The 23,753-nt window shown below is 47.6% G+C and overlaps 1 protein-coding gene and 1 non-coding gene across 2 annotated transcripts in view; both read right to left on the bottom strand.

Annotated features, from left to right (window-relative positions):
- Positions 1–23,747, bottom strand: part of Spint2 (serine peptidase inhibitor, Kunitz type 2) — a 27,115-nt gene extending 3,368 nt beyond the window's left edge. Inside the window, exons 1-4 of the mRNA XM_010632807.1 lie at positions 23,334–23,747; positions 4,133–4,303; positions 2,031–2,090; positions 821–874 (exon numbers count right to left, since the gene is read on the bottom strand). Of these exons, the coding sequence (XP_010631109.1) occupies positions 821–874; positions 2,031–2,090; positions 4,133–4,303; positions 23,334–23,439 (391 nt within the window). The 5' untranslated portion in view covers positions 23,440–23,747. The remainder of the gene's footprint in view (positions 1–820; positions 875–2,030; positions 2,091–4,132; positions 4,304–23,333) is intronic.
- On the bottom strand, positions 377–482 carry LOC117287014. Its single transcript, XR_004518195.1, has one exon. It is a non-coding gene; the product is annotated as a U6 spliceosomal RNA (small nuclear RNA).
- Positions 23,748–23,753: the final 6 nt, after the last annotated feature.

Below are 23,753 nucleotides of genomic sequence, written 5' to 3'. Positions count from 1 at the left end.
CAAAAAAAAAAAAAAAAAAAAAATCCCCCCCTAGTACTGGAGATTGAACCCAGGATTTTTACTCCGAGCTACATCTCCAGCTCTTTATTTATTTATTTTTTTCTTATTCAGTTTACTGGTACTTTTAAAGTAGTCAGTACAGTTACATTTATCATTTGGATCTGTACCTTTACATGACAGGTCTTGGTTCTCATTTTTTCCCCATACCCCTGCCCTCCGTTCACCCCCTCCACCCTCCCCTATTTACAAAGACTCTGTTTCCATTTTTTCCTTTTCTCATATTTTTTTCTTTTCCCTTATTTCCTTTCCCCTTATTTCCTTCCCACTTCCCCTACACCTTTAGCCCTTTTCTTCCTATTTCACATTGTCAATTATAAAAAATATGGAATGCTTCACGGATTTGCGTGTCACCCTTGCACAAGGGCCATGCTAATCTTCTCTGTATCGTTCCAATGTTAGCATATGTGCTGCCGAAGAAGCACTCTTATTTTTAAAATTTTTAACATTTTGAGACAAGGTCTCATTAAATTGCTGAGTTGCCCAGGTTAGGCTCAAACATGAGACTCTCCTAACTCAGCTTCCCAGGGTGCTGGGATGACAGACATGTGCCACCACACCAGGCTCATTCATAACTTTTTTTTTTTTTAGTGTTTTGGAAAGAGGGTCTCATTCTGCAATTCAGGCTGATCTTGAACTCACTATGTAGCCCAGGCTGGCCTCAAACTTTCAGTGATCCTCCTGCCTCAACCTCCCAAGCGCTGGAATTACAGGTATGTGCCACCATGGCCGACTCATTCATAATTTTTTTTTAAAGTTATACCTTCATAGTTGAAGATATCACCAGAGAGGTCATCAGAATCCTGCCTTCTGGACCCTGAAACACAAAACATCTGTGTTAGGGAAGCTGGGATGGACACAGGACCTGTGGCCTAGCAGGGGCTGAGTCTACAATGGCCCACTGAGGGAGTGTCACCTGTAGGGAAAGGTGTGACCACATTACCTCCCAGTCCTAACGGGCTCTAGACCACTTACACACTGAACGAACAACTCCCTCAGTGAGGTAGGCCCTCCTGTCACCTCAGCTTACTATGGAAACTAATCCCAGCCCATTTCTTCTGCAAGCTGGAAAAGAGGCACACACCACTGTGCAAGTAAGGAAGACAGGTTTGTTCACATTTTCTGACACAGCCAGAAATTTCACTCTCCTAGAGAAATTTTCTTCTGAAACAGGATGAAAACCAGTCACCATGCCAGGGCTCCAAGGCTTTGGATGACTTTGGAGAGGCCAGCAGGGGAATAAACTGTGGTCCCAGGCAGAGCAATGCCAGGATACTCACAAGTGCAAAGGCCTAACTCTGGCATTCTGCAAGCCAGCCACAGAACTTAAACGCCCACTTTAGCTGGGCCCTGCTGGCAGAGTCAGAGGCCTGGGGCCCAGACTGCAGCCAGACCGGCTGTCTGAGCAGGCTCACCCTTGGAGGGGCTGGGGTGGAACCTGTCATCCCTCCCTGTGTGGAAATCACTGCCTGGGGCTGGCCCTCTTGGGTGCACGTGTGACTAGCTGTGTGTGGGGCCACTCACCCAGGCTCCTGCTGCAGAGTCCTTTAAGCATAAAGGAGGAGTGGGGCGGCTGCTGTCAGCACTACAAAGCAAGCTAACACAAAGCTCGAGATCAAGAACTGCAGCGACGGAGACAGGGTGGCAGAGGACAGAGGACTTTTAGCAGAGGAAGGGAGACAGCAATGCAACAAGGAGCAAAGAAAGTGGGGTGGGAAATGGAGAGAGCATGGCAGGCAGAGGCCTGAGACACAGGAGCAGTGACACCATCCTCCAGGAAGCCAGGCAGCTTCGAGGCACCGGAGAAGCCCCGGCCTTCTTGGCAGGTGGACAAGGGGACTCCTGGGCACCAGGGTGCTAAAGCGAGAAGCTGGCTGAACCAAGAAACAGAATCCCTTTACAACGCCCAGATTACAGGTCTTTCCATTACCACCTGGGCAGCCCTCATTCGACGGGGGTCTTAAAGAACCTACCACTCGGAACAGAGGACTCTGCTCCACTCCTTCTGGTGCCCGTGCGATCCATGGTATTCTCTGCAAGGGGACAAATCAACAGGACAGTTAGAAAAGCACCTCCAGAGCTGCTGAAGAGAGACGACTGTGTCTGAGCAGCTGAGCCAGTCTAGTGGGCCTGGTTCCTCCCAGGCAGCTCCCATCGCTCCTGCACGTGGCCTTCAGCACACATGCTGAGCCTCGCAAGCCTGTTCCACTTGAAAATGAGGAATCCAGACCGACTCTGAGGGTTAACCCGAGAGCAACTAGCAGGCAATCCAAGTACACGTGCCAAGTGCCTCTAAACGACAGAGGGCTTCCAGGGCCGAATAATCTGTTCAATTATATCTACTGAAAAAACTGAAAAGGGGTGCCCCACAGTGTCAATGTGCTTGATGTCATTAAACTGAACGCTTACGAGGTTACAACGTCAGTTTGTTTTTGGTACCGGGGATCCAACTCGGAATCTTGTGCTCGCGAGGCCCACAGCAGTCAGTTTTATGTGATGGTGAGGCAGGGAGTGGACAGGCTGGCTGGTGTGGAACGGTCCAGGGGGCCAGGACTGGCTTAACCTGATACCATTCGACAGTCATCTCCCAAACCGGCTGCCCTGGTTCCACAGCTCTTCATCAGCCGTCTTCCAGCAGCGTGGCTGAGGCCTGCCTATGTGGACCCAGGTCAGGCCAGCGATGGGAATGTCTGGTCCCTGGGGTGGCTCTAGTCTCATTAAAAATTAATAAAAGCCATCCTTTTCCTCTTTTGACCTCCCCTGGAGTTTCCTGCCCAGGAGAGAACGCTGTGGCACAGGACTTGGGGACCTGCTGCTTGGCCATTTTCAGCTCTCGTCATGAGCTCCTGTGAGAAGGTCTCAAGGGACACAGCCAGATGCCCACAAATAAGCTTTCTGAGCTCTCATGGCTGAGGCCAGGATCTGGACCACCTCTAGGGAGAGCAAACACCTGCTTTCTCCCAGAAAAATGTAACCCACCTCCCATAGCAACACCCATCTTATGTTCATGTCCTGGTGGGGGGGGGGAACAATGTCTCCTGACTCTTCCCCCAACACTGAGCTGTAACTGATGATGGGAAAATACAACAAATGATATTTTCCTCAGTTACCATCTTGACAGCTGTCCCTGAAGGTGAGAGATTGGCCTGTCTGATCTAAAACCCTTGCCTGTCCCTTGGCTGTACAGGCACTGCTGAGACAAAAGCAAGTTGCTCCTAGAGGTGCTGTCTCTGCTGGGCTATGTGCCCTGCACTGCTTTAGACCTGGGTCGCACCAGAGCCACTGCTGTCACTTGTTTCCATACAACTCAAATAAGCTTAGCTTAAAGCCCGGTAGACAGAGTCTGTAAGCCAGTGAGTGAGCAGAGAAACCACACTCCAAAGTGGGCAGGCTCGCACGGTGATAGTGGCTGGGGAGAAAACAGAATCCCCGCTTAGGAGTCACCTCAATGCCAGTCATCAAGAGCTGCACGAAGCCACACACTAATGCCAGGTCAGTGCCACTGAAAATCTTACAAGAGGCTTTGGACAGCCCCACCTCGGGACACCAGGGAAGGGTAAGGCCCTCCCACCGTTAGTCGTCTCTCAGGAGTTCTGTGTGCTGGGGTCAGAGCGCAGGAGGGCGGGTGGAGGCTTCCAGTTTTGATTTAAACTGTCAGGCTGTCAGAGTCAACATCATCTTGATTCCACAGAGTCCTCCCTGTGCAAATGAAGATGGATCCAGGGCACATGTTCCAGTGTTAACTTGAGTTGTAATCTGGCTACATGAGCTTTTCAGGTCATTTGTCCCAGAGGTAAAAATAGCCCAAAATGACCAGGGACCAAAAGGCAGCTTGTGGAAAGGGATCCGGGGGCCTTGTGCACAGAAGTGGGGAAGAGAGGCTGGCCTCCTTTTCTGGAAAGAGAGGAGGGCTGTGAAACCATGGTGTGGCTGCAGGGACCTAACACTGAGCCTGTTTCTTCTGCTTTTGGAAACCTCTCCCGGGTTCTACTGTGAAGAACCTGCGCACGAAGGAGGCCACCTTTAATCAGTAACTCCCCGAACAGGAAAATTTCCCAAACTACCACGGTCTTACCTGTGACACCAGCACATTTCTCAAGACACTCCTCCTTGCTCTGGTAATTATTGTCATTTCCGTCACAGCCTCCATACACAAACAGCTGACAGGACCCATCGGTGACATTGTACCACCATCTAGGAATGGAGGCGCGGCATCTCCCCACTACCTGTGAAGCTTGGCAAAAGTCTGCAACACAAAGCAGAACGCAGCTGGCTCAGTAGGGTGACCTCGGGATCCAAGGTCATCCACCCACCTGTGGGAAGAGGACCACGGTCTTCCAAATCTCTAAGAGAACAACCAAAGTCCTGAGATCAGCCAGTTCTGAGACAGCACAGAAGGACCCAGCACGCCTCGAGGTATTTTCCCTCTACGGCTGCCCAGAAGCCTTGCGGTGCCTCAGTTGCCCCACGCTGCCTTGGCGGTAGCTGACTTCAGACTCGGACCCATCCCAGATGACCCTGCCCTGTCTCTCTCTGGATGGCTCTGCCCTTGGCAGCCCTCCTCAGTTCGGTCCACACGGGGCCCTGGCTGCCCATCAACACTGCCACGTGCAAGTCCACCTTTGTCCCTATATAATCAATGTCCCCATACCCGTGGCGGGTTCAGTCTGCGTGCTGATCCCTTTTATTCTACGGCATAAGTCCTAAGAAAGCCTCTTTTAGATGACGAATCTTCGCCTAGCTGTGACTTCTATCTTGAGTAGCTCATGCAGAACTGTTATACTGGGGACTGCTAACACTAAGGCAGCCACAGGAGAATGGAGTAAGGAGCACTGCTCGGAGCTGCCACCCCTGGTGGCCGGAGTTCCCCATACCTGTGGGGTGGCTGCTGGCTCTGAGCCGGCGACACCCAGACAGCTCACAGCTGCTGGCGTTCAAAGCTCAGGGCTGGGAACATGAATAAAACTTCACTTTCCCAATTCTGGATTTCTTCATGAATTGAGCAAAAACTCTCAGCTACCTGTAAACATCTTGGCAGCTGACATACCGTATAGCCCCTCCCCTTTAGAGGGCCCAGAAGAGGGCAGAGGACAGTGACCGTTGTCATCAGGCTCAAGAATCAGCCTATCCCCGATTTCCATCTTACAAGTGGCTGAATAGAGGACTTGCCATGGGGTTCGAGCCCCAGTTTCATAAAAAAAAAAAAGAAGTGGCTGTGAATACACAAGCGCTGCTGACAGATCCTCTGCGAGCTGTTTCCAAAGTCTGCTTGAGGATTCCTTTCTGGTACAGGAAAGAGACTCATTATCCAGCTGCAAGAGTCCAACCTGCTCCAACTGTGTTTCAGCTGCACAGTGGTTCTGTCCCTCCACCCAGAAAAGACTCACATAACCGGTACAGACACAATGACTTTCAAAGGCCCAAACAGACGCCAGGACTCTTCTGCACGCTGCTCCATTCGACCAGGCCAGGGAGCACTGAGCACCGCGATGCCAGAGTCAGAGAAGCACAGTGGGGAAGGAGGGTGCTGTCAGCACCTCACAAATGCAACTTTCCCAAGCTTTCCCCACCTAGCAGACCACTTCAATCCCAAATCACAAGAGCCCCAGAAACAGGTTTCCTAATGCCACGTCTCCCACCCCCAGGCAATGCTGTTCACACCTCTGCTCCAGAACTCTGATGGCTCCCAACTGAGCACCTGAGATGGACCTGGATTTCAGGAAGTCCCTGAATCTGGCCTGCTCTAAGCAAAGGGAAACAATGTTACAAATCCTGCAGACACATTTCTAAGTAAAAGGTCCAAGGCTGGCCTCTCCCTTCCGGACTTGTTTGAACCAAAGGAGCCTTTCTCCTGGAGGACTCCAGTGTCTGAAAGCCCCTGAAAGGGAATAACCTGAGCATGGGACTCCTTATCTGCCCTTGCACTCCAGCCCTGAAGGATCCTAACCTGCACAGGGCGCTAGAGAAGCAGGAGTCAAATACAAGTATGCTACAGCCACATGCTGGCTAGGTTTTCCTTTACTACTAATTGTTTCAGGCCTGTTAGGTTATTTTACCAAGTGGGGATAGTCTGGTCTGTCTCCCAAAACACAACACAGCCATGGGCACGAAACCAGATGTTTCTCAAATCAACAATCTATGGCTGCAAAAAGGTTGCTACTTGTGCAAAACAAGCAAACAGCCTCTCCCCAGAGGCTCCCGCCCAGGCCAGCAAATCCCAGGTATCTGCACAGCAGAAAAGGCGAATTCTGAAGCAGGAAGTTCTGAAAGCAATCAGTCATCCATTATCACTAGTTTAAAAGTTCCTTATTTGAATGATTCATAAGAGTTCAATCATACATGTCCAGAAAAGCCAGGTCAACTCAGACAGGAAGTGGATTAGACATTGTGGGATGCTAGGGGTGCTGGGGGGTGGAGACAGAGTCAGCGAAGGGACACAAGAATTGTTGGGGGATGATGGAAATGTTCTAAAATTGGGCTGTAATAATTGCTGCACAATTCTATAAAAAATCTTTCAATTGTATACTTAAAATTAGTGGGTTTTTTTGTTGTTTATTTTGTTTTTGTTTTTATGACTGGGTCTTACTTTACTATATTGTCTGGGCTGTCCTCCAACTCAAAATCCTCCTGCCTTGGGCTCCTAAGAAATTACGATTACAAGCATGTGCCCCTGTACCCAGCTCAGTTTGTAAATTAAAAAAAATAGGAGTTGGGTACAGTGTCACCCACCTGTAGTCCCAGCTATGAGTAAGTTCGAGGCAGGAGCATCACTTGAGGCCATGAGTTCAAGGCCACCCTGGGTAGCATGGTAGGATTGGGCACCTTCTGCTCATAGTAAATCAGCCAGAATCAGCTGGTGTACAACTTGTGACAATGTGCCAAAGGTCACAAACACACAATGCACAGGTCCAGGGAAGACCTGCAGTACAGAGTCCTCCGGTGTGTGATTTAGCCCACCCACACAGCTCTTCAATTCCAGAGGCAACTGCTGCTAACATGACAAGATCAGAGCCAGGGATGTAGCTAGGAGGTAGAGTGTTTGCCAAGTATGCACAATTACCACCCCCGCAAAAATACCCCAAGATCAAAAGGACCCACAGTGGAGGTTCACACCTGAAAGCCCAGCACTGGGGAGGCTGAGCAGGAGTCATGAGTTGGAGGTCAGCCCTACCTACACAGCAAGACCTTGCCTCAAAAACAAACGGCTGGGCATGGGGCTGCAAATCTGTCATCCCAACACTCGGGAGACTGAGGCAGGAAGACTGCCATGAGTTTGAAGGCTTGGATACATAGTGAGTTCAAGACCAGCCTCAACTAGAAAAGAAAAAACAAAAACAAAAAACACCAAACAAACAATAAAGGAGGATTCACTGGAACCAGTTTGCTCCCAAACATCCAGGTGGGGAGCACTACTGGCCACAGAGGCATCACTGGCCTGATGTTTTGCAAAGCTGAAAGCCCTGGTGGTCATTCTGACTTGTGTTTCTGCTTCCTGAACATTTTCTGGTACAACTTACAATAAAAAAGGAGGAACCGGGTCCATCTTAAATGGGGAAGTATACAGTATGTGAACGACATTGCAAAACAAAGACCAAAAAGCCAAAGGAAGGCCCAACAAACCTAAGTGCAGTTTTAGGGAACCACTTGACGGCCCAGCAGAGAATGACAATGGCAGAATCTGGTGGCTTTTTGGAACCAACAATGCCAGATCCCTGTATACGCTGGGACAGAAGTCTGAGGAGTGTAAGAAAGAGGCCCTCTCTATTGAAGGTGAGGGACTCTCACCACCCAGAATCCAACCCTCATCTAACAGGCTCAGCCCTGCGGTGCTGGTGAGAAGGCGCAGCTGCTGGCAGAGCTAACAAAGAAAGTACACAGGAGGAGAGGAAACCTGAGCCCCAGCCCATCAGTTTACAGTGAGGAAACCCACTGCCAGCAAACCATTTGGGAGAGCAAGCTCAAAGGCAGCAGGTCCTTGGAGTGACAGTGAGGAGAGTTCACTGAGCTGAGGCTCACAAGGGTCAGCTCCGGACAGCCTTCCAGTGGCCGGGTGTCCCTGCCCGACTGAAACTCCTACTCTTCTATTTATTTTTTTGTGGTGCTGGGTTTGAACCCTAGGCTCTGTATATGCTAGGCAAGCACTCTTTCTTTATGCTAGATATCCCCAGCCCTAGAAGTCTTTTCTTCTCTTTTTTTTTCCTCCTTCCTTTCTTTCCCAGCTCTAGAGATTAAACCCAGGGCCCTTGTACTGAGCTAGATCCAAAGCCGTTTTTGTTTTTTTCTTTTTGGTCTCTTCAGACAGTATCTTGCTATATAATTCAAGCTGGCCTTGAATTCACTATAAAGTCCAGGCGGGCTTCAAACTCACAGTGATCCTCCTGCCTCAGCCTCCCTAGTGCTGGGATTACAGGTGTGTACCATGCCTGGCCTTTTCTTCTTGAGACAGTGTCTTGCTTAGTTGCCACGCTGGGCTTATATTTGCAATTCTGCAGCCTCAGTCTCTCAGAGTGCTGGAATTACAGGTGTGCAGCACCATTCGGGCTGGCACTTTCGTCACGGGAGGGTGAGGCAGGAGGATCGCTGTTTCAGTCCAGCCTGGACTAAATAGTGAGTTCAAGGCCAGCTTGTTTTTGTTGTTGTTGTTGTTTTGGTACCTGGGATCAAACTTGGGTCCTTGTGCTTGCGAGGCAGGTGGCGGCACCACTGTAAATCCCTGGCCCTAGCTTAAACTACATAGTGAGACCCTGTCTCAAAAAATGAACAAACACTAGAAAAAGCTCCTAACGTGACTCAGAGCACTTGCCTAGCATGCACGGAGCCCTGACATCAATCCCCAACATTGCCAAAAAAGGGTGGCTTTCATTATTTGTCATCTTCCTTAATTTTTTGTTTGTTTGTTTGTTTAAGGATCTGTCTGTTAGGATATGAACTCACACTGATCTATTCAGGGAACTAGTGTTAAACTGACAGACAGGAAGAGCGACGACATCAACAGGCAGTGGGAAAAAACACAGAACTGAGTTTCCTAAAAGTCAAAACATTCCTCAAGGAATTTATCATCATCTGAGGGCTTACCAGAGTGAATTGCCTTCTTTAGAGGCCTCTGCGAGGCCTCTGCTTTCAGTCACATTTAAAGAGAGGGTCACTGACAGCAACATACCAAAAGCCAAGGCTAGGGGAATCTGTGTGTGAGTGTGGGATTATGTGGGATTATGGGGGATTGAGCCCAGGGCCTTTGCACTGAGCTACATATAACCCCAGTCCTTTTTTATTTTGAGACAGGGTCTCAACAGTTGCTAAGAGGCCAGCCCTGGGCTCAAACTTACAATACTCCCTGCCTAAGGCTGGGAGAATTTGGTTGGACACATTTTCTTTCTTTCTTTTTTTTTTTTTTTTTTTTTTTGAGAGGGTCTCACTACGTAGTTCATACTGGCCTCAAACTGGTGGCAATTCTCTTGACTCAGCTTTCCAAGTGCCGGGATTACAGGTGTGCGCCACCACACCCAGCGAATGGACATTTTCAGGAAATTATTCTTTAATGAGCATATATATTACAAAAAATTATCTTTGTGGAATGTATCATGGAAAACAGGTTTCTCTGGTGCTGAGGTCACTAGAAGTTTATAAGCAACCAGTGGCTCAGCCAACTTCACTCTGCACAGCCAGCTGGACCTACTGTCTCCTTCTATTAAGGACATTACAGAAATTTTAGGCTCCCAGGCATTACCAACCTAATTTAATTTTACAGGCTTAAGAAAATGGGACCAGGAGCTGGGTATTTAGCTCAGTGCCACCTGCCTCACAAGTGCAAGAACCCCAGTTCGATCCCCAGTACCAAAAAAAAAAAAAAAAAAAAAAAGAAAAAAAAAAAAGGGACCAGGCACACCTGTAATCCCAGCACTGGGGAGGCTGAGGCAGGAGAAGTGCTGTATGTTCAAGGCCAGCCTGAACTACAAAGTGAGACACTGCCCCAAAAAAAAAAAAAAAAAAAAAAAAAAAAAAAAGTAAAAGATAAGACCTAACCATTCTTCAATACATACCTGAAACTGTGCCTATTTTTCTTGTAAAGAAATTTTAGGAATACAGTAAGTAATTTTAGGAAAACAGTATTTTCAAGTATACTGAAAATTACAGAAAGTAACACTGATATATCCACTTCTCACCATTATCAAATTCTCTAACGTTTTATTGTATTTAGTTGTTTTGAGCCAAGGTCTCGCTGTGTAGTTCATACTGGCCTCAAACTCAGCAATCCTCCTGTCTCAGCCTCCCAAGTGCTGAGATTACAGGTGTGCGCCAACAGATGGCTCTGTCAAATTCTCTAACATTTTAAAGGACTAGGACAGGCCTGGTAGTCCAGGCCTATAATCCCAGCACTTGAGAGGCTGAGGCGGGAGGATCACCATGAGTTTAAGGTCAGCCTGGGCTACACAGTGAGTTCAAGACCAGCCTGAACTACATAGTGAGACCCTGGCTCAAAAAATAAGTTAATAAATAAAATTTCAAAATTAAAGCTCTGTTGATTACAAATGTAAGTATTTAATACACTTTAAGCTAAACCATTAGAAATACCAAGAATTAAAGTGTTCAATTCCTTTAACAAGTGAACGGTGCTCATGAGAGTCTGCTCTCATAACTTAAGACACAGAGCAAGCATCATCATTATACTTCTCAGTCACCATCATTTTATATTCTGCTTTTTTTTTTGGTACCAGAGATCAAAATCGGGACCCTGCACTTGTGAGTCAGGCAGCGGAACCCTGAGCTAAATCCCCGGCCCATTCTGCTTTTCTTTAAAAAGAGGCATTGAGGGCCGGGGATTTAGCTCAGTGGTTCGGTGGCCTGCCTTGCAAGCGCAAGGACCCGAGTTCAATCCCTGGTGCCAAAAAAAAAATAAATAAATAAATAAAAATAAAAAGAGGCATTCAGAGATTTGTCAGGCAGAATTTAAAGTACACACTCAAGGGAAACAGTATGGCTCTCCAGAGGCGCACTATACTGTAGTGTGAAGCTGGGGATATTTATATGTTTTAGGGGGTGGAAATCTAGGGAATTTGTGAATCTATCGGATTTTCATCTTGGTCTATTTTCTGTTCTTTCAGTGTCACAAAATTGCTCTGAGTCGCTGTTGAGCAGCACAGGTTTCCGCAGGTGTTACTTCCTCAAGGCCACACATGTTGCAAGCACCTTCCTGGTTTCTTTCTGCGTAGCTTTGGCGAAGCTCCTTGGCTGCTGCGCGTCCACCATCTCCAAAACGCCAGTGGCACCAGCGTCCCCACGGCTGGCTGCTTCCACTGCTCCATTAAGGCCCATTGGAACCTCGCTTTGCCTCTTGCTCCACTTCTGTCTTTTTGGCCGGTTCCCTGTTTTTCACTTTTGTAAACTGTCACCCAGCGACACTGAGGTAACACAATACTGTGGTCCAAAGTCGCGCAGTGCAGCACAGCACCCAGGCCTGATGGCTGGAGGGTGAAACTTCAGGATGTGGCCACAGCCCACAAACTGTGCTGCTGACTGAAATGTGAACCATGTCCTTGGGGTCTGAGGTTCTTTTATGAAACTGGGGACTGACATTCATGCATTGGGACACTTGTGCCTTTATTATAGTTTCTGTGGGTCACATGGTATCTGTCGTGATACTCTGTCATCACAGAATAAAAACTACGTCATACTATGTAAATGAATGGCCATGGCTATGTCCCGATAAATCTTTATTTACAAAAAATAAAATTTATTTTCACATGTCATGAAATAGTCTTTGGAATTTTTGTTGTTGTTGCTGGTTGGTTTTTGAGACAGGGCTAAGTCTGGCCTTGAACTTGTGGTGATCCTCCTGCCTCAGCCTCCTGAGTTCTGGAAATACAGGCATGTGCCACCACGGCCAGTTGGATTTTTTTTTTCCAACCTTTAAGAGCTGTAAACACCATTCAGCCATGCCTGGTGGCGCCTATCTGTAATCTCAGAACTCTATATTTTTAGTTTAAGGCCAGCCTGAGATACAAAGGAAGAGCCTGTCTCACACACACACACACACACACACACACACACACACACACACACACAACAAGGGCTGGAGATGTAACTTAGTGGCACCTTGCCTGCCTGGGAAGTGCAATATCCTGAGTTCAAACCCTGGTACAAAAAAAAAAATAGGGTCAGGGAGTTAGCTCAGTGGTCCCACTGCCTGCCTCTCAAGCTCAAGGACCCCCGCTACCAAAAACAAAACAAAACAAACAAACAAACAAAAAACCCCAAAAACACAAAACCAAGACCAAACAGAAGACCATACTTCAGATGGGCATCCTGACGCACACTTATAATCTCAGCTCTCTAGGGAGGCTGAGGTAGGAAGATCTCAATTTCAACCCCATAGGGCAGGGGATTCAGTGGTGCTGCTGCCTATATATCGCAGGTGCAAGGTCCTGAGTTCAATCCCCAGTACCAAATAAAACAAAACAAAAACTCAAATTCAACCCCAGTCTAGGCAATTTATTGCTATGCTGTCACACACACACACAAAAAAATATATATATATATCATCTATCTATCTACCTATCTACCTACTTATTTGGTTTTTTTGAGACAGAATCACACTATGTAGCTCAGGCTGCCTTTGAATACTCTATATAGCCCAGGTTGGCCTTAAACTTGCAGTGATCTTCCTGCCTCAGCCTCCTGAGTGCTGGGATTACAGGTGTGTACCATCATACCTAGCTATAAAATTTAAAAAAAAAATTTTTTTTTAAACCAGTACCAGGGCCGGGGATTTAGCTCAGTGGTTCTGCCGCCTGCCTTGCAAGCACAAGGACCCGATTTCGATCCCTCGTACAAAAACAAAAAGCAGTACCAAAATTGCATGAAAGGTTGAAAAAGAGACTGCTGAGTGAGTTTGGGCCAAGTAAAAGTAGAAAAAAAACTACACTCTACAGTATGAGGGCAGGCCCACATACAAGAGCTAACACAGTGGCCAAAAATTTAAAAAAATTTTTAAAAGGCTGGGGATGTAGGTCAAAGAGAAGTCCTCAGGTTCAACCCCTGGTACCGCGAAACAAAACTTAACTCCCAGGACATGTGCAGGGGGCATTATAAGCTGCAGTTTGCCAATCCCTTCTTTAGAGAATATTTATAAAAACACTGTGTTCAGATTTTCCCACCACCGCCCTGGAAGCTGGCAGGTTTCATATGTGGGGTCAGAACCTGTATCACAGCCTCCCAGGGTGCTGTTCCTACGACAAGAAACCATAAGAAACTCCTTAAGGTTGTGCTCTGCAGAGATGCACAGGACTCTGCCCTGCTACAGACAACTACTCTTCATCACTGCCAAGTAAGGGTCAGGGAGATTATTCACTAGGATAATCCACAGGCATCTGAAAATCAGGTCTTATACAAGGGAAGCAAAAAGGATCAAGATGTGAGATGTGTATATCAATTCCTTATGATGGATATATTTATTATGTACTGCAAAGTATGCCAATATATTTTTAATGTTTAAAAAGCATGATTTATATAGACAAACAGGATAAACTACAGGTTTCTTCAGCTCCACTTTTTTGGGGGGTACTGGGGATTGAACTCAGGACCTTGTGCTTGCGAGGCAGGCAGCGGAACCACTGAGTCAAATCCCCAGCCCTCAGGTCTACCTTTTTTTTTTTTCTCATTGAGTTTATTGGTACTTTTTAGGTATACTGTACAGTTTCAGGTCTGCTTTTTGATAAAAGTAAACAAAACAAAAAAACTTTTTAAGAGTTCCAAGAATTACAAAGAAGGCAGACATGATGGCACACACCTGTATCCCAGTACTCTGAGAGGCTGAGGTGGGAGGATTCCAAGTTCAAGCCTAGACAGGACGACTTAGTGACTCAATGAGACCTTATCTCAAAAAAATTTTCTGGGGGGTGGGTGGGGTACCAGGGATTGAACTCGGAACCTTGAGCTTGCAAAGCAGGCAGTGGCACCACTGAGCTACATCCCTGGGCTCAAATTTTTGAAAATAAAACGGGCCAGGGATGTAGCTCAGTGTTCAGTCCCTGGTTTCAATCACTAGTACCTCAAAACAAACAAACAAATAGAGGCCACGCTACATCCACAAAGGCTGGTGTTCACAGACGTAACAGTTGAAAATTCACTGTTCAGACGTCATCTTGTTTGTGCTAAATAACCTGAGGTGTTCACACTGGGGAATATCTGGACCTGTTAGAGATAGGCGAATACATGTATGCTGGTCTAGAAAAATGTCTAAGGCTACAAGGGGGGACAGGCAAAATAATGACATAGATTATGATTTCTTTTTTTAAACTTTAAACTCACAGGAAGGAGGCTGAGGCAGAATGACTACAAGTTCAATACCACCCTGGGCATTTGAGCACTTTTAACAAGACCCTGTCTCAAAATAAAAGAAAATAAAAAATGATTGTGGGTGTAGCTAAGTGTGAAGGCCTTGGGTTCAACTCCCAGTTTCACCACCAAAGAAAAAAAGAAAAGAAAAGAGCAAAGCACAGTTGCATGTGGTGACAAACACCTGTTAATCCCAGTGACGGAGAGGCCCAGGCCAGTGTGGGCCACACAGTGAGACCTGTCTAAAAGGCAAACAAAAACAAACAAAAAAGTAGAAAACAGTTATTACAGTGTATTTAAGTAGGATGTTCAGTCTGGACCAAAATCCTTTCCCAATGAAAGGATGGGGCCGGGGATCTAGCTCAGTGGTTCTGCCACCTGCCTCGCGAGCCCCAGGTCTGTACTTCGATCCCCAGTACCAAAACAAAACCAAACCCAAATAGAATGAAAGGATGTTCTCAGTAGTTAGCATCAGATACATGGCAGTGTAAGCTGGAGCCACACAGGGTAAAAGCTGGGACCACTGGGGGTGGGGCCTTATCCTCCAGGAGTAGCACTTGGGGTACTGGGGAGTAAACAGAACACAGGACATTTACATTGAACTCTTTTTATATTATTATTTATTTTGAGACAGGGTCTTGCTAAATTGTCCCGGCTGGGCCCGGACTCAGAATCCTCTTAAGTCAGCCTCCCAGAGTGCTGGAATCCCTGGCAATAAGACTTCCTTGAATAGAAAAGCATAAGTTTAGGGCCAGGGATTTAGCTCAGTGGTTCTGCTGCCTGTCTCTCAAGCGCAAGGTCCTGAGTTTGATTCCCCCTGTACCAAAAAAAAAAAAAAAAAAAAAAAAAAGGTTTTTTATACAAGGTAAAATATTATAATTACACTAAATATCAAAAGGGGTTGTAAACCACTAAGGTAGGAAATTCCCGTAGCAGGAAGAGTGGCACAAGCCTATAATCCCAGTACTCAGGAGGCTGAGACAAGAGGATCACCACCACAAGTTTGATGCCAACCTGGGCTGCTTAGTGAGTGCAAGGCCAGTCTCCAGAGGCTTTTTTTTTTTTTTTAATTTTTTTGGCTTTGCTTTGTTTTTGAGACAGTTTCTTAGTATATAATCCAGACTGTCCTTGAATCTCCAGTACTACTAGAAGAAAATACTTTAAAAATGCAGAATTTAGAGGCTCTGAAAATAAGACAAGCCAAGCATGGTGGTTCATGCCTACAATCTTAGCACTCTGAGACGCTGAGGCGGCAGAAGGATTGCAAATTTGAGCTCAGCTTGGGCAACTCAGCCATCTTAGAAGACTCTGTATCAAGACAAAAAAACAAAACAAAACACACAAACACAAAAAAAAAAACCTGAAAGAAACACAGGGCTTCAGATGTAGCTCAGTGTGAAACATGGAGTTCAATTCCCAGTGTTACCTCGGCACTACAGAGGCTGAAGCAGGAGGATCCCAAGTTTGGGACTAGTCTGGGCTACATACAAGTTCAAGCCACCCTGGACTACATAGTGTGAGATTCTGTCTCAAAAAACAAAGTGGGGGCATGGGGGGATGAAAATGAATGGGAATCAAGACAAACATGGTAACTGCTAGGGGGTGCCAGGGGCCCAGAAAGCCAAAAGCTCTACTTGAAATGCAAAAGGCCAACCAGCAGAGCAGACCCAGGTAATACTCTGCACTTAATTTTCCAGCCAGACCCAAGCACTAGTTTTCTTGCTAGGCGACCATCTGCAGTGCCTCCAGTGACCCGGTGCCTACGCTCACCTGAGGAAGTCTGTGAGGAAACCACCACACTGATCAGTTACACAACACTATTGCACGCCCGGAGGAGAGAAGAGGTTAGAGGCACAAACTGGGCAAAATTTTAAAAAACATGCTCTGGTGACCCATTGGATTTCAAGTGTCTTTTTGTGAAGTTTTGTGTAAATGAAAAAGTACTGGATACCAGGGAAGCACTCAAGGCTGTTTTTGTTTTTGAGACAGCTGTGTTTATCCAGGCTGACCTCAAACTCCTGGGTTTAAGTGATCTTCCTGCCTCAGCCTGCCAAAAGGCTGTTTTAATTCTACTAAATGAAATTCCAAAGTTGATTTATATTTTATAATCAGCCATACTTTAGGAGAATCTATAAACTCACCTGTTTTGGTTAAATGTATACATTGTACCTACTTGAGTGGTTCTGTTTCTCCTACAGAAAGCTAACTATGTACCTATCTCTAGGTTAGGGTGTCTGGAAGGTGTCATTGCTGGGACAAGTAACTCAGAATAACCCTTTAAATAACCCTTAGGTGTTTACGAACAAAGACCATTTACAACGACAAGCCCAACTTAATTTATAGGGCCATAAAACCTTTGGTGTTTTAGATATAAAATTGTGACATCTTAGGTGTAAAATATTTACATATAAAAGTTTCCATTCCATAAACTATCAGCACAGTGCAAACCACCATGCCTACTGACTGTCGATGCACATTCATCACCAACACAGGACTATCAATCCTACCGTGACCGAAGTCCACAGCCAGGCCAGGCAGGCACTGGAATAACTTGGAAGGAAGTAACGTGACTCCAGCAGGTCCACAGAACCACTGCTGTCATTCATGTTCAGGGGCTCTCACTCTTTTACCCACCAGGGGTCATTTGCTAAAACTGATGAAAGCTGATGGACCACTGAACAGTCTTCTCAACCTTTTTCATCAGGAGCCTCTTTAGACATGTTTTTTCCAATCGTATCCTAAAATTTTAATAGCACAAACTGTATATCTGTGTAATCTATTTACACGGAGTGACCCTCTGAAAGGTCATACACTATTATAATACCTCATTTTTTTTCACCTTTCCAAGGACATAGTCTAAACTCTAAATAACAGACTCTGAGGTATACAGGTACAAAGTAATTGCGTATAAATTTAAAGACCTCAAATTAAGAGACTTCTGAAGTCATGAACCCAAAACTTAGGAGCGTCACTGAGGCTGGATGTGGTGGCCCTGGCCTGTAATCAAAACACTCTGGGAGGCTGGGGGCAAGAGGAAACTAGATTAGGCTCAGCCTGGTCAACTAAGGGTTAGAAAGACTCTGTCTCAAAATAAAAAAAATAATGGCCGGGGATTTAGCTCAGTGGTTCTGCTGCCTGCCTCGCAAGCGTGAGGACACGAGTTCAATTCCCAGTACCAAAAAAAAAAAAGGCTGGGGGATGTGGCTCAGTGTGAAGCCTCTGGGTTCAATTTCTAGTTACACAAAGAAAGAGAGGGACAGGGGGAGAGAAAGAAAGAGAAAGAGGTAGAGAGAGAAGGGAGAAGAAGAGGAAGAAGAAGAGGAGGAGAAAGGGGAATGAAGGGAAAAGGAAAAAAAAGAGAGAAGAAAAAAGAAAAGAAACTGTGGGAAAAAAAAAAATCACTGCGAAGGCAGGTGGTGTAGCTTAGCGGTAGAAAGCTTGCCCAGCACAGGAGGCCCTGGGTTCGGTCCCTGGCACCTGGAGGTGGAGGATCAGTAACTGTGATACTGGTCTCAAACACTGTGAAGCAACATCTAAATTCTAAAACTCCTTCCAGGCTGCCACACGAAGGCTGAGGTGGGAGGGTCACTTGAGTTCAGAAGATGAAGAATTAGCCTAGGCAACATAAAGAGATTCTGTCTCAATAGACAGACAGATAAACAGGCAAGATATGTTTTTAGATGCAAAAAGCTAGGTGTAATGGTAATTCTAGCCTACGGCTATAATCCTAGCACTCAGGAGGCTGAGGCAGGAGGATTGCTGGTGAACTGAGGACACCTTGGGCTAAATAGTGAGTTCAAGGCCAGCCTGGACTACACACCAAGACACTGCCTCGAAAAACTAAAAGGTGGAAAAATGGCTTCAAATAATGAAAAATGTATTTCAGATAAGCTTCAAAGTAGTTAAACTGAAAAGTTCCTAGGTCTCAGAACCCGTTAAAGCACTCCTTCATGGGAAGTTTTCAGAAAGATCTCATCAGAAATAACTTAGGTTTTGGGGGGGTGGGTTTGTCTGTTTGAGACAAGGTCTTGCTCTGTAGTTCAGGCTGGTCTCAAACTTGTGGTGATCCTCCTGCCTCAGCCTACTGCTGGGGATTACAGGCGTGTGCCACCATACCTGGCAACAACCTGTAAAACCTTACTTGTGATCCAGATCACACAACAAATCCATAACCCACACACCAATGCTTCCTGGGTCATCTCTGAACTCTTCGTTTGCCCTGTGCTCAGCGGGCCCAGCCCTTCTGGGGTTAATGAAGCCACTTCGGTGTGACCCCCTGCAGGGCCTCCCCCCTCCCTGCATGAGTCACAGATTACTCATCCCTTATTTGGCCTCCCCCGTGACCAGCAAACAGAGGCTTGGCTGCCCTGCCAACCACCTGAACACTACAGGTGACTTGGACCACAGGTACAGTGAGAAAGGGGGAGAGAGAGTGAAAGAGAAGAATTTGCTTTCTCCATCCCAGGCTGAGTGCAAAGTGCCAAGCGGGACAAAGGGATGTCTCTGAGGGGCCTGTGATTTAGCTCAATGGTGCCACCACCTGCCTCACAAGTCAAGCGCAAGGTCTCGAATGCTGATCCCCAGTACAAAGAAAAAAAAAAAGTGGAACGTCTCCGATAGACAGACCTCTCTCCCTGTCTCAGCATCCCGTAGGGACTGTTACCACTTAAGGCCCCAAAACTCATGTTTTCAGTTCTAAGCCCACTAAGCCTCCCTGCCCTCACCCTGCAATACCAGACACATTTGCCTGTTCCTCTGGCTATGACACTGCCTTCCTCTCGTCCCAGGGGGAGGCCAGGGAGAGGCAGGTCTGCTTTGCTCCTGCTCTACTGGGACAGTGCCCGGCATTTGGTAGGTGCTCAGTTATTTCTGTAGGTTCATCAATAAATGACCATTTCAAACTGCCTTGCCTGCAAGCAGGACAAGCACCTCCTCTATGAAGGGCAAGGATGACGTTAACATACTACCTTGGAGAAGCCCCAGCTGATCTCCAACTAACTCCAGCAGGTCTTGAGTCGCCTTACGTTTGACCTAAGTCACAACGATCCCCTGGAGTGACAGCTTATAACATGCTAACTGGAGATTTTCTGGGAAGTCTGCCTTGTAATTAGGGGGATGAGGAAGCAGTAATTAACCCCAGAGGTTAATGGAAATTGAAGATGGTTTCAAAGTGCAGTGGAGGCGCTGGAATGAATGTGGTCATGCTTGGCTACAGTGGAAATTCCCAACTTTCAACAAAGATCCAGCCAAGGAAACGAGACACAAGTGCTAATGCCCAAGGGCTGGCAAAAAGTTATAAGGGGAGGGGCAGCGGAGGTGTAAGGGCAGCAGGAACTATACTTCATTCACTGCTCCTGAAGGGACTTCCAAGTTCTACTCCGAACAAGAAATTAAGTTATCTGGCCTTGTGTTGAACAAAATTATGTGTTTCAGAATCCTCCAAATATCAGGATTTGTCTCCTGGTAAGGGAGAGAAAAAAAAAATCACACATACTTGCAACCCACCTGATAAAGGGTAGGTATTTCCCCCTCTTACAGTGCTAATCCATGAGCGAACTGCACTGTACAACTTCTAAGAGCCCATGGGTGTTACCCACCTCCTTTTACAACTAAATGGAGCATATTCTTTTTTTCTTTTCTTCTTTTCTCACCCCCCTCCCGTATCAGGGATCGAACCCAGGACTTTGTGCTTAGGAAGCAGGCACAGTGCTGAGCTAAATCCCCAGCCCCTAAGTGGAGCATTTTCTTTCTTTCTTTTCTTTTTTGGTACCAGAGATGGAACTCAGGCCCTTGTGCTTGTGAGGCAAGGACCAGAACCACTGAGCTAAATCCCCGGCTTGGAGCATTTTCTTAAGGAGGGCGCCACACCCCAAAGGCCTACAGATTAAGGCAGGTAAATAAAACAAATTCAAATGATTACTGACTTGGGGGAGTGGCAGGCAGGTGTCCTGTCTAAAAGAGGCTCTCAGTTCTAGTCCATGAGAGCTACGTGGCAACAGTCAGTTTCTATCAGGGCCAGGAATGTGGCTCAGTGGCATCACGCCTGCCTCGCAAGTGCAAGGTCCTGAGTTCAATTCCTGGTACCAACAAAACAAAAAAAACACACCCCCCCACGCACATACAAAAACAGTCAGCTTCTACCAGATCTTGTATTCTTCAGGCAAAACCATAAACCAATTAAAAACATATAAAATGCCTTACTGTCCAAGTCACCTAAAGGCTGTGTGAGGCCTCCTGGGAGGGGCCGGTTTCCACTGCAGCCTGGAATTGACCCTGAACACTGGAAACACCCAGCGGAGGGTCAGCTTTCGACACCTGTGTGCAGGCTTGGGGCCAGGACACTTCCCCAGGCCTTCCAGGGCCAGGTGCACCTTGCCTACTCCCCTGCACCACAGAGAGCCTCATCGCCACAGTCAATCTCAGGCCTCGAGACGCTGATCCCAGAAAAGCAGCTCCAGACTCCAGAGTAACCCTCGTCCGTTCGTTCTGTTCCCAGCTCCACCCAACTCCGGAGCCCTCCACAACTCGTGATCTACCTTCTCGAATATCAGGTTTCTTCAGTCTCTTCTATAAATATTTTTGTCACCTTTCTCTAACCAGAACTTGGACCTCTTTCTTCCAGACCTTTCTCCTTTCACCCTCCCAAGCCCCAGCTGCAGATCTCGTCCTCAGAGCTCACCGCTCACTGCCCACCTTGTGCGTCCCTGTCCCTCTCTCCTCCATAATCTCTACCTGGATTCACTCCTCTCAGGCTGCTCCTATCACCACTCTCGGGATCCCCCGGTCTCCTGTCCTGGTGACCCTGTCTCTCCCACATCTCTTCCCTCTTATGGTCACACCTAGACCTTTCTCAGCAGCCTCTTCAGAGCCTCATTTTCTTACCTCCACTATCTTCCTTACCTTTCCTTTCCTTACCTCCTACTATCTTCCTAGTTCATTCCCTCCACAGCCTCAACTCCAAAAACCAGTTGGCCCTACAACCTTTCCACTGACGCTCAGCACCCCTCACGTCTTCACAAAGACTCAATTTCATGAGCAACTATTCTTTATAATCCCTCCCTTGTACACATTCCCTTCTCCTGTTCCTCTTCACATACCTACTGGGCAGTACCGGTGCAGCTGCCTGTGCCAGGAAAACACCTCACTCTTAGCAGATGACCTTGCCTTGTGAGAAAAGCAGTGGGGAAAAGGGGAACCAAAATGAAAAGTGCCTCCTGCCTCAGATTAAGCTGTTCAAGCTTTCAAACAAACAGCACTTCAGATAAGGGAGGGCAATAGTTCACCCAGCCAGACAGAGGATATTTCTGAAAGGTTAGTAGGTCCAGGGAGCCACAGCAGAGTCAGGGGGTCTCTGTGAACAGAGGCCTCTGCAGCCAGGCTTGGCTTTGTCAATTACTGTAGAGTGACCTTCAACAAGGCCTGAGGTGTCACCACCACACTGGGCTGTTTCCAAGATTAAAGGACGCATTTGAGCTCAGAGTAAACTGTAACCAGATACAGTCATAGGCCAGGCAACTAGAGTTACATCCTAACACAAATTACTTAACAGAAAAAGCACAAAAGGGCTGCCAATTCTGGTTCAACACCTGCAGTCCTGGTTCCGGGTTCTCTAGAGCTGAGCTTCACCCATTGGCCACTGGTATCCGCAACAAGACTTCTTTCTTTTCCCCCTGCCCCAGGCATAGGGAAATTAATCATTCTCCAGAAGTTACCATAGGGGATGACCTGGCACATCCTTCCTGCTTTCTCTCATTTTCATCCAATATACTGGCCTATAAAGCCCTTGGTCACCTGGCTCCTGCTCATTTTCCCCACCTCCCATTTCCCCTTTCCTCACTTTCTGCTCTAACCCTGGGGTTTCCGTCTTCCTGGAACACAACGAGCCTGTTCTGGCCTCAAGGCCTTTATACTCCATTACCTCCAACTGGATACCGGTGTTGTCAGCCCCCCGCATCTCTGTGCATCGTGTTGGGGCTCTCATGTCACCCTCCCCAGAGAGAGGTCTCCTGCCCACCTGAGCTAAGCAGCCCCCATTACCTTTCGTACTTTGCCCTGTTCATTTATCTCTTAGTCATTTAATTATGTGGTAAGTGCACCTTGTTTAAATGTCCACTTAACTGCCACTCCCACCGGAATATAAACTCTACGAATGCAGGAATCGGGCTTGTCTGAGTCAATTGTCATCACCAAAGCCACACAGTCCCTGACCCAGAGAAGGGATTAAGTTTGTTGAATCAATGAAGTTTTCTTTCTTTTTTTTTTTTTTTTAAAGTTTTCTCTCAAGGAAGCTCTCTTCAAATCCTGCTGGTGCTTGTCTGAAACAGGTAAGGTTGTAACAACACTTGAAGAAGCCAACCCCAGAATCTAGGTGCCGACACTTTCACACAAGGCGCGCTGGCCTTTGCACCCTGGCAAATTTTCCCATCTCTTTTCTTTTCCTTCCTTTGAGCACCACAGAAACTCCTTCTCGGGCACCTACTCTACATCAACTAAGTTAGAAAGGTTTCTCCGGGGGCTGGTGCCCAATACTCTAGGAAGTGAGGAAGGGGGCTTCTCTCCTGAGCCCAAACTGCCACCAAGCCACACCCACTGAGGCCTGGCACTTTCGACTGCAAGGAAAAGTGCGCAGTTAGGCTCTTCGCCCCCTCCTGCCACAGGAAGAGCCAGCGTCACGGTATACACCTCCTCTCCTCTCCCGCTGGGAAACAGAATAACCATTGGTTGGTTATAACCGAATAACCAACGGCTCTTGCGCCCGCCGTTCATTCCCAAGGACCCCGCATCTTGCTCAAGCAAGTCTCAATCCCCACAGGCCCTGACCATCACCAGATGGTCCCCAACCCCACCCCCCCGCGACTCTCACGCTCAGTTCCCACTTGACATCCCCACATCCTGCCTGCCCCTCCCGGCCTCCGCCATCCAGTCACCCGATGGGCCCTCACCTTGGATGCGTCGATCTCCGTCGGTGGCCTCGGCCCCGGAGAAAAGCAACGACGCCAGCAGAGCGAGGAGTGCCCGGCCGCGCCACGGTCCACACAGCTGCGCCATGACTGCCCCCACCAGGACGCACTGGCCAGAAAGCCTGGAGCCGCCCGCCTTTGGGGGTCTCACGATCAGGAAAGACCCTGGCTGCGCAGGCGTGCTGGAGGCTGGCGAGCTCAGGTGCGGACGCCTAAGAGGGTCCGCGGTGCCCAAGCCCCCAGAAGCCCCTTCCCCGATCCTCGGGGTGCGCGAGGCTTCAGGCCGCTCCTCACGCAGCCCTCAATCCCCGGCGACACGCAAAGGTTCGCCCCCTGGCTAGAGCCGACCACACCTCCCGACGCTCAGTGGTCGCCTGAGCCAATGGCGGACGCTCGGAAGCA

This window comes from Fukomys damarensis, unplaced genomic scaffold (genome assembly GCF_012274545.1).
Source record: "Fukomys damarensis isolate Sample0158 unplaced genomic scaffold, DMR_v1.0_HiC HiC_scaffold_19, whole genome shotgun sequence".
NCBI classification, from domain to species: Eukaryota; Metazoa; Chordata; class Mammalia; order Rodentia; family Bathyergidae; genus Fukomys; species Fukomys damarensis.
The sequence above is the reverse complement of the archived record's forward strand: the minus strand, read 5'-3'. Positions and strand labels throughout refer to the sequence as shown.